This window comes from Phoenix dactylifera, chromosome 4 (genome assembly GCF_051530095.1).
Source record: "Phoenix dactylifera cultivar Ajwa chromosome 4, Ajwa_hap1_PhDact_Kaust_v1.1, whole genome shotgun sequence".
NCBI classification, from domain to species: Eukaryota; Viridiplantae; Streptophyta; class Magnoliopsida; order Arecales; family Arecaceae; genus Phoenix; species Phoenix dactylifera.
In genome coordinates this window covers 49,748,269-49,759,352 of record NC_143193.1, presented here as the reverse complement: position 1 = coordinate 49,759,352, position 11,084 = coordinate 49,748,269, and the positions used below count along the sequence as shown (strand labels likewise).

Here is an 11,084-nt window from a genome sequence, read left to right as displayed (position 1 = left end):
GGGAGTGAAACAGAGAGGAGAGGGGGAGGATTCTCAGACGACACAGAGAGAAAGAAAAAGAGAAGAAGAAGAAGAAAAAGAAGAAGGAAGAGGGATTCGAGGTGGAAGGGAGTCCCGGTTGCACTTCCAGCTGAAGGGAAAAACGTAGATCTCCTTCTCCTCTACGCAAGGACCTCGATTTCCAAAAAGAAAAAGGTAAATATCCGTCCCTATCTAGTCTTTTGATGACATTAGGCTATACAAAGGGTGGATATAGTCTAGAGGGGTCGGATAAGGGTTGTAGAGGCGGTTAAAAGAGGAAGAATCAGATTTTGACAAATTTTTCCGATACTACGGAAAAACTGTGTCGAAGTCCCAACTTCGGCAAATTATTTAGGGGGTCAAACGGCCTCCGATGATGATGCATGTTATCTCTTTGGAATCCTCTATGAGTGTAGAATGTTAGGTAAAAATTTCATCAAATTTGGAGTCTGAAAAGTGGATCAAACCCGGGATGAAGTAACCGGCTGTCGGTCCGGGTTACTGTTCATCCGGGTGGAAAATAGGGGATTTCATGCTATAATAGGGTATTAAGCCTAGATCAAGCTAAAAGGGACCTTGTACTCATGCAAGGGAGTCCCTAATACACATAAATGGTGAGTTAATTAATTAAAAAGAAAAAGAAGAAAGAAAAGAAAAGATTCAGGGAACAGGGGAGTTGAATCAATTAAAGTTCCCTATGTTATAATTGGCACGTAGATTATAGCCCTTGATACAAGACTAAATGTATTGTAAATGCATGTCACAGTTGGGCAAGAAGCTAGAAAACAAGAGGAAGAAGTTCCCCACTGCCTGCTGTAGATTTTTGGAGGCGTATCAGGGCTGTGCCGGATTGACAGGTGAGTGGGAGTCATGTACTTTGCACCATGAGCATCCTTAATTCATTTTCATGAATGTCGCCAAGTGTGAATTGATTCCACTTGAGCATATTGATTGATATTGTAGTAGATTCCTCTATAATTTTGATTCTCCATGCTTGATTATTCTGTACATGCATTTGAGGGAACATTGAGAGGAATTACGAGGGGTTGATGAGTAATCAAATTGATTCCGAATTGTGAAATGATTTCTTTTGTAAATTGATTTCATTTCCTCTATTTTAAAGACTTGTGAGTCGTAGCTTGATTATACTCTTTTATGAGTAATTAAATTGGTTCCAAATTGTGAAATAACTTCTTTTGTAAATTGATTTCATTTCCTCCATTTCAAAGATTTGTAGAGCCTTTTTAGTGGTATATTGAGTTGTATTGCACTTCCTTGACCCTCACTCCTAACCCTGATGTTAGTTTATGATTGGGTCATGATCGAGTGAGTGGTAATCTTGATTATACTCCTTTTTAGTAGAGTATTGGGAGGGTGCATTATGGCATTTATGCATGGCTTGGCAGTATCTGCAGGACACCTATAGTCGATGGGGTTGAACATCGGCCTTTGTGCACATAGTAGCCTTCTGGGTGGGCGGAGCCCAGTCCCTTCCTAGGGGGGGACACGGCCCTAGGCGTAGGATCGGCCGGTCCTACGACTTATATTCTGCTTGCCGCCGGGCATAGTAAGACCCCGCGAGGTGCAGTATGGCTTTCCGCGGATGTAGAATTCCCGCGAGGTGCCGTTTAGTATGTAGATGTGAGATGGATTTCTGTTCTGGATACTGGCCAGCATTTATATGATCAGTGTGGTGTCTTATCCTGCATATGCATGTGACAGTAGGGAGTTGTTGCTGGTTCGCCTGGGGCGTAAAACCCACCTCCCGATAGCTGTCTAGCATTTATGTTATCGGTATGGTGTCTTATCCTGCATATGCATGTGACAGTAGGGAGTTGTTGCTGGTTCGCCTAGGGCGTAAAACCCACCTTCCGACAGCTGTCTAGTGATGATTTACATATTGGTGTGGTGTCATATTCGATGTATGCATATGGCAGTAGGGAGTTGTTGCTGGTTCGCCTGGGGCGTAAAACCCACCTCCCGATAGCTGTCTTGTTGATGATTCAGCCTATTGACACCTGATTTATATGATTCAGTACTATGACCTGTTGAACATATTCATGAGTAGTATATATGTTGACTTGATTATTCCATATATGCTTCAGATGAGTTGATATTGATTGTGGTGATATTGATGATTTACTCCATATTCTTTATGTTGAGTTCATGTTCATCTTGTTATTGATCTTGAGATTTCACCTCGAGCCATGATTATATCTGGTCTCATGTGCATAGTACTCTCTACTCCACTCACTGAGTATTTATATACTCACTCCCCAGTTTGGTGTTTTTGATTGCAGGGCAGGTATTGTATAGAGAGGAGCAGGATTAGTGGTTGCCTGCTAGCTGTGCCGCTCCATAGTATAGTATAGTATAATGTAGATAGAGGTTTATACCTTTTGGTGTATTATAAACCTTCTATTGTATATAGTGCATAGTTACAGTCATAGATCCTGTTGTGGATATGGGTTTGACCATGGATGGATTAGGAAGCAGGTATATATATATGTGTGCAGATGAGTTATATGCCTGAGATGATGTATTGCTATATATTGTCCAGGTTTATTATGTGACAGATTATGTGATTGCTGCTCTGACAGGTAGTGTGTTGTATGTATTGAGATAATCCTGACAGGTCACTATAGAAAAAGTGATCATTTTGTGCATGCATCATGCCAAATTTTTTTCAAGATTTATTGATGATTGATAGGTAGTAGGGTTCTACGCGGTGGCTGGTGGCCTTATGCCTACCCGCACCCTAGGACCGTCGCGGCGGCCCGCCGGGAACGGGGCGGGGGTCGTGACAGTTTCCAAGCTAGATGTCAACATAATTAACTCCATGTAAAATAAAAATATTGCAAATAAGTTTCTAGCTAAAAAGTTGAAAAATATAACCCAAGGAGCATGTACGATCAGTGCACCTCACATGTAGTTCATTTTCTGAAGCGGAATACATATAAGAGATGAGATTTATTGCAATGTTCCGTACCCTACCAAAAGCACAATCTCACGTGGAAGTAAGTGGCCGATTGCATGCTATCTTCAAAAGAAAATAAATATCTAAGTCAAAAAAACTTATTATTATTAGTATTATTATTAAAATTATTATTTGTATTAATATTAGTAATATTATTAGTATTATTAGTATTATTACTATATTACTATTATTAGTATTATTGCTATTATTAGTATTATTACTATTATTACTATTATTAGTACTATTAGTATTTTTACTATTATTGCAATTATTACTATTATTGCTATTATTAGTATTATTACTATATTACTATTATTAGTATTATTACTATTATTATTACTATATTATTATTATTAGTATTATTACTATTATTAGTACTATTAGTATTATTAGTATTATTGCTATTATTGCAATTATTACAATATTACTATTATTAGTATTATTACTATTATTAGTATTATTACTATTATTAGTACTATTAGTATTATTAGTATTATTGCTATTATTAGTATTATTACTATATTACTATTATTAGTATTATTGCTATTATTAGCATTATTACTATTATTAGTATTATTACTATTATTAGTACTATTAGTATTATTAATATGATTACTATTATTACTATTATTGCTATTATTAGTATTATTGCTATTATTAGTATTATTACTATATTACTATTATTAGTATTATTACTATTATTAGTAATATTAGTATTATTACTATTATTGCTATTATTAGTATTATTACTATATTACTATTATTAGTATTATTAATATTATTAGTACTATTAGTATTATTACTATTATTGCTATTATTAGTATTATTGCTATTATTAGTATTATTACTATTATTAGTACTATTAGTATTATTACTATTATTAATATTATTACTATTATTGCTATTATTAGTATTATTGTAACTATATGTCTCCAAAACTCAACAATTTTTTCTATCAAAAAATTTTATAACCATATTGTATCATCCCGTATATGTAAATCCATCGGTAGTGCACCAATCTACCATCTATTAGCACTATATGAAAATTTTTATGCCTGACCATCTCAAGCAGCATCTCTAAACAAACCTATGGAGACATATAGTTGTCTAGGATTCACATGCGTGACGTCGCACCCCAACCATGCTCCTAACGGCCGACAATAATATTCCACCAAGTGCATAGCATATCGTGAAAAGGCAATAATATATGAGATCTCTATATCATTTATTGGATTCAAATCCAGGTCATTGGAAACCAAGTTGACACGTTAGGATCCACCTAAATACAGTATCATTTATAATTTCCCGCACCAAAGATTGTACGTATCTCATTCTATAAGCTAAATTATTTTTTAAGAAAAAATGATTAGACGAAGGCACTACTCTCCTTTATTATTCTATAAGCTAAACTTTTATTTAATATGTTATTCGAACTTTTCTCTGCACGGAATCCAATGGTCACGTGAATTTGGGACCATAATTGGGTCAGGTTCGTTGCCCCCCCGGGGGGGTGGGAGTCCGAGTTTTTTTAATCAGCGCCTCCAATTTCACGCCGCTTCTTGGGGCCCACGACCGCCCCCTTTTGTTGTTCTCATCTCTCTCTCTCTTCGATAATAGAAGCCGGGCCTCTACGGCTCTCTTCCATTTCTCGCTGCTTCCGCTTAGCATTAGAATTTGGCGTTCGGATGGCGGTCGAATCCAATGGCAAGAGCGATTCTTTGCAGTCCATCTGCTACGAGCGCGGATCCCTTCGCCTCCTCGACCAGGTCCTCTTGTTCTCTCCAGTCCCAATCCCATTTCCTTCTCCGGATACTTCTTTTCTTTGTTTCTTGCTTAATTGATACAAATTGGAAGCTTTAAGCATCCGAAAGACCTTTTTCTCTTAATCTAAATGGTTGGATTTGGTGTTGTTTGTAGAGAAGGCTCCCTATAGAAACCGTGTACTTGGATGTCCGGGATGCCACCGATGGATGGTAAGTTTAATCTTTCCTTATTGTGGAGTCTTGAGAGTGTTTGGTTTGATAAAAGTGCTATATAGTTCTTGTTTTGGATAATTTTAGATTTTAGAGAAACTGGTTGTGTTGATGGATTTACGTTTTCAATCAAAATTGCATCTTTGCCGGCCTCACTTTGAGTTAATAGTGTTCTCTTTAGCTTTCCTGTTTTAAACGCTTACAGGTTCTACGAAAATTGGTTCTTTTATGGATTTAAGTTTCCAATCAAAATCGAAACTTTAAGAGTGGTATCTTAGCTCATATTCTAGCATTGAGGTTGCTTTGAGATTTTTTTTTCCTAGTGAAAGAGCGGCCAAAATCAGAGTCAGAAATTTGTTTCAACTAAAGCTTCAGGCGTTTTATAAAGACTTACAAGAAAAGTGGAAAAAAGTACCCTTTTTGAAGGATAAAAAGGATCAACGGACCCACAGTCACGGAATTGACCAGTTGGTTAATGACTTCTTTATTATGCCATTTTTTGGAGAAGAATCTTATGGTGGTTAACTATGGCAGCAAGCATATATGTTAGACTTGGGTCCACTGATGATCAGAGGGTCCACCAAATCATAATTTCCCTTGAGGTTTATGGATTTACCGTTTCTTCGCACAGCTATATTTTGGTTATGTCACATTGAGAAAATTATTTTTGTGGACCTAAGCAACGCTTTTTTTTTTTTGGTTGTTGCTGTAAAGCATTCAACCGTGTGGCTCGTTCAGTAGTAATTGCCTAAGCAGGATATTCACAAAATCGTGTTTTGTGCACAAAGACTGTAAGTTTGAGAGCCTGATTCATGTAAATAGTCATATAAAAAGGTGATTCTTTTTCCCCTGGTGGGTAACTATAAGGCGAGAACAAGCTGTTTACTATTGAGAACTTTTCAACCAAACAAAACAAGTTTTTAAAATTTATTAGTTTTTGGACATGCTGAATTGTTGGGGCAAATGAGTTGGCCTTGTATAAGCAGCTAATTGGGATTTTCCAGACCCTGTGAACTGTAGGATGTTCAACTTCTCAAAGAAACACATAGATGCATCTTATGCTGAATAGATCTGCTAAACGTATATATCTTTACCATGTGAGATTCAGATTTTGAATTGAGCCAAACATTATATTATTGTTTTGCAAGCTTTACAAGCAGTGATTAGTCTCAGAGAAAAGAGTGTGCTTCAGATTCTACTCGACGGGACTTAAGGTTCTGTTGTTAAGCTGTAACCTTTCTTTCTTAAGTATATTTCTTTGGAGTGTTTTGTTTTACAATTCAATTCAGATTGCCACTCTAACTCACGTGCTGTAACCTCTCTATTCTGCTTTCCATTTACCATCTTTTTTTTAGCAAATTCCATTTATTATCTTAATTTTTTTATTTTTCAATCTTTTAGGAATGCAGTGAGGGATATGGTTGTCCGTGGTGCACCTGCAATTGCGATAGCAGCAGCCCTCTCCTTAGCTGTAGAAGTGTTTAACCTTGATTTCACTGGGACATCAGGGGATGCAGCTTCTTTCCTTGTCAAGAAATTGGAGTACCTTGTTTCTAGGTATTGTTATCCAAGTTGGTAGTGTGAATGTTCTTATGAATATTGATAAGTTGACCATCATTGTTGTGAACTATGGTTCCATGGTTACATTTTGTTTTAGTTCTCTTAGTAGCAAAATTCCCCATCAGCACCTAATCCAGGCTCATTTTTTGGCAGCCGACCAACTGCTGTAAATCTATCAGATGCTTCAACAAAACTTCAAAATATTGTGTTAAAGACTGCCAAGACTGCTACTGAGGCCAAAACTGTTTTTCAGGTGGGTTATATGGGTTCTATCTGTGAGGCACCATATTTGTGATTTCATGTTACAGCTGTGCTTGACCTTTTTTTTCTTTTGTAAACAGAGTCTACAGTCTTGTTGACCGACATTTGGATAACTTCTCTGTTATTTTTTGTAGTTCGAAGCTGACTTATTAGAGTATAGAATAAAATAAAGGGCTTTAGAGTATGGATCAACATTTTTTTGTGGTCGACTTAATTAGAAAACTGATCAGTCAATGCAGTTTGTTGTTGCATTTGTCCTTGTCCCATTATGCATTGTTTTAATGTTCTTTTACAACCCTTTTGGTACATGGTCCATTCTTAATTCCCTCTAGAGTCTGCATGGCGTGGTTGTAGGAAGCCATATGAAATGCTAGATGAATGATTGAGGGAATTCAGTTCTAGACTTCTAGTTCATTTGCTTGCGCACATGGAGCGCATGCCGATAGTTCTTTACTTTGATGTGGTGAGCTGAAACCACCCTTTCATGGAAGAGGTTAAAATGTTAAAGGATTTAAAACATGGTACATCACAGACAAAAAATCTTCCTGAGGTCGTGAACTTCTTTTAGACGATCTCCTTAGACTGAAAACTCAAAGCCTATTGTAAGGCTCACTCTTGCTTATCAGGGTTTTCACATATGCCACTAGAGATAATGTAAATGCTTTTCAGAGGACAATGCCTAGATCTATGAAGCACATCAATTGCTGCTGCTCTGCTTAGATTTTCTCCCTTGGGAGTGAAATGTTCTGCTCTTTGCAGGTGCCTTTGATATCATATCCTATCATACTAGTGTTTCACTTATGAGCTTTTCTGAGTAAATCAACCACTACTGTAATTTTTCACTATTATCTAATAACTTGCCACAGTAGGTTCTAGAAAGTACCTCCAAGACAAAATCATAATCTGGACTCTCTCTCTCTCTCTCTCTCGGCAAATCGGACGGTTTGTACATGCCTTGTATGAATACATCCCATAAAGTCAGAAAATAAAATGTCGCTCAACACGGTCGGAATAGAGTTGGTCCAAAGAACCCCTATAGAGTACTCTGCCACAAATGAGGCAACCCAGTCTGCTGCACTATTCGCTTCGCGGTACACACAGCCTGGTTACCCAGAAAACAAACCCCTCATAATCTGGACTCTTCTTGCTGCCAAAACCAGTATCCTACTATAAACCATTCATTTTGCCGCTTCTTTGTTCCTTAAGATTGGCACCTGAAATCTCTTATTAACCATATTAACAAAACTGACTCTTCAAACTTCTTGTGTTTATGGTTTGTTTATTTTGCTGATTGTGTATGCTTATGGTTTGTTTATTTTGCTGATTGTGTGTGCTCATCTTTCTTACTCGTTTCCAAAAACTTCCACCACTAATATGATAGCTCCCCCTTTATCTATTGGTGCTGTATTTTTTTAATTCTCCCATCAGTCATATATTGATGCTGCTGAAACCATGCTTACGGATGATGTTGCCGATAACAAAGCAATTGGCTTTCATGGAGCTAGCTTTCTTCCATGCCAGCTAAAAGACTCAGGAAAGCTGTCTGTTTTGACTCATTGTAACACTGGCAGGTTTGTCAAGTTTACCAGTCTTCTGGTTTCTTTTAGTTTTTCATAAAAAATAGCCTAGAGAGGTTTTCACTTATGGCCTTGCTATATCTTTTTCTGCTGACAGTCTTGCAACTGCTGGATATGGAACTGCCTTGGGGGTCATCCGTGCCCTCCATGCTGGAGGATCTTTAGAAGCAGCCTTCTGCACTGAAACACGGCCGTTTAACCAGGCAATAGTTCAATCCTCCAAATTATTTGGTTTTTACCATTTTCCCCTCAAATTTGCTGGACCATTTTTACTGGAACTTTTGTAGTAAACTCGCTGCTGTTTTTCCTTACTTATTCTGAAATCTCTGTGATTCATTTTAAGATCCTACCATAGATATTTAAGTTGCTCAAACTATTTCTGCTGACTGGATATATATTAAAGAGTGTCCACATTATTATCTTGATTTACCTACATCAGCGTTTATATGGTTCACCGATTTTCAGGGATCGAGGCTCACAGCCTTTGAACTAGTTCACGATAAGATACCTGCAACTTTGATAACAGATTCTGCTGCTGCTGCACTGATGAAAGCTGGCCGTGTTAATGCAGTCATTGTGGGGGCTGATCGTATTGCTGCAAATGGTAACTGCCAAGTACCAACATAAGAATTAAAAAAGTGATATGGTTTGGAACTAATTCAAATTTTAATGTTACTTTGTGCTTACTTTACTCTATAGGTGATACTGCCAACAAAATTGGAACATACAGCCTTGCTGTTTCTGCATCATACCATGGGATACCATTTTATGTGGCAGCACCTATAACTTCTATTGATCTTTCACTTTCGTCTGGGCGACAAATTGTTATAGAGGAAAGATCGCCAAAAGAGTTGTTGTGTTCTGATGGAGGTCTTGGAAAGCAAGTAGCTGCTTCTGGGATCGCTGTCTGGAACCCAGCATTTGATGTTACCCCGGCTAATCTGATAACAGCTATAATAACAGAAAAGGTTTGTTCTACACACCAAAATCTCTCAATTATTATTGTTAAATGGTATTTCAATTGTGCTGAATAAGTAGTAGCATTTCGATAAGACTTCCTGCGAGTTTCATGAGTTTAAAGAGATGCGCATCTGATGCGAGGTTTCTTTCCTTTGCAAGGGAAGGAAATCCAGATAGTTTTGAGTTCTTTCTTCTTTTTTGGCTCATATCCAGAAAGGTTCAATCACATTCTGATGTTAATGAATTTTCAGACAATTGGACAGATTGGCATCGAAAAAGATTAGCCTGTGAATGGAACCGTGCTGATGGAGCATGTAGTCCATATATTTGTGGATTTTGTTATGGGGCCTATTTCTGTTGTTTTCTATTTATTCCTCTGGTTGCAACAAAAGTTCATTACAGCTCATTGCTAGAATCAAAAATTGTATGGTGTTTACATGTTATTCTTCTTTGTGTTCAGGGTGCCATCACAAAGGCCACTGCTGATGCTTTTGATATAAAAGGTTTTATACAGAAAGCACAAGGTAACGGCATCGAGTAGAGAGTTCTTTCACTTCTTTGTTTGGTGGGCGCATGGAGAAGAGCAGTTGATATGAGCATTTTCCAGCAAGGTATGCATCAGTGCTGGTGCTCCATGGAGCTCTCTTGGTCTTACATCTGGCTTAGCTTTCCTTTTCTTTTTCCTGTTTTCTCATAGGTCTTGTAGTCCTGTTGCATAAAATATAACACTGGATGTATGTATACTGGATTAGGCTTAAAGTACTGCCATGGATCATTGCCAGATATCGATATTGTTATTGTAAGTTATGAACTAAGCTCACATCGACTGCAGAGTACTTGATTGATCCTAAAAGCACTTGGATATGTTCCTAGCACCATGAAACATTTTTGTGATATATATATTTCAGCCATAGGCCATTCTGCTGAAACTTAATTTTGGGCTGCTCAAGGTTTTAACAGAGAAGCTGGCTTTTACCGCTTCTTACAGTGGCTCCTATCATGAAGAGGAGCAATAGTTGCATGATGATGCTTCTTTTAAATTCCATGGGTCTCATTGCCTTTTCTCTCCCCCATTTGTGGGGAAATGATATCTGGTCTCCTGGGTTCTACCTATTCTTCCTCTAATTCACATCCCAGGGGACCAGCATAGCACCATAGATAAGTTTTGCACAAAACCCCATGGCAAAGTATATATTGTATTTTAGTTGTTTAGACCTTGATGAAAATCCCAATCTTTTCAGACTTCCAATCCCGATTCCATCGCCGAGCTCTCAGACACTCTCGGGCGGCCCCTTCTCGTCTCCCTCCGGCGATTGCGGCAAGATTTCTGGCCACCTCCCCATGGACGAGCGGAATCTCGATGACGTCGAGCTCTAGGCCGGGTTCGTTAAATTCGTCGAGGGGGATTCGTGAGGGATTTGGTTGGATTTTGCTCTGGCATCGATCGGAGTGAGACAGAGAGATAAACGGTGTCTCGGAGTCTCGGCAGAGCTCGGAAAAGAGGCAACTTGGCGAGGGATTATTAGCCGCCGAGATTGAGTGGAGCTTCAAGAGGTTGGGATTCTTGGCAATTGGAGAGGGAAAAAAAAAATATTGATTTCGATCGTGTCTTTGAATGTGTTCGGGGCCTCTGCATATGGAGGAGTCTAAAAGGTGCGAACTTGACGATGGTTTTGGTGGAAAGACTTGGAGACTCTCATTTTGGATTTCTCCCCTGATATAAATCCATGAAGGTGAGATTTGATCATAAAGTTG

General features: G+C 38.1%; 1 protein-coding gene across 1 annotated transcript; it reads left to right on the top strand.

The window, feature by feature from the left end:
• The first annotated feature begins 4,558 nt into the window (after positions 1 to 4,558).
• On the top strand, positions 4,559 to 10,258 carry LOC103704832 (NagB/RpiA/CoA transferase-like superfamily protein). The gene is made up of 9 exons (XM_008788294.6): positions 4,559 to 4,764; positions 4,916 to 4,971; positions 6,373 to 6,528; positions 6,685 to 6,784; positions 8,221 to 8,363; positions 8,467 to 8,572; positions 8,835 to 8,973; positions 9,069 to 9,337; positions 9,790 to 10,258. The coding sequence occupies exons 1-9, from the start codon at positions 4,684 to 4,686 to the stop codon at positions 9,868 to 9,870; spliced, it is 1,131 nt and encodes a 376-aa protein (XP_008786516.3). The 5' UTR covers positions 4,559 to 4,683; the 3' UTR covers positions 9,871 to 10,258.
• The last annotated feature ends 826 nt before the right edge of the window (positions 10,259 to 11,084 follow it).

Coding starts and splice junctions, on each gene's coding strand:
- LOC103704832 (XM_008788294.6), top strand. CDS start 4,684: ATGGCGGTCGAATCCAATGGCAAGAGCGATTCTTTGCAGTCCATCTGC. Junction 4,972..6,372: donor CGGGATGCCACCGATGGATG/GTAAGTTTAATC, acceptor TCAATCTTTTAG/GAATGCAGTGAGGGATATGG. Junction 6,785..8,220: donor AGGCCAAAACTGTTTTTCAG/GTGGGTTATATG, acceptor TTCTCCCATCAG/TCATATATTGATGCTGCTGA.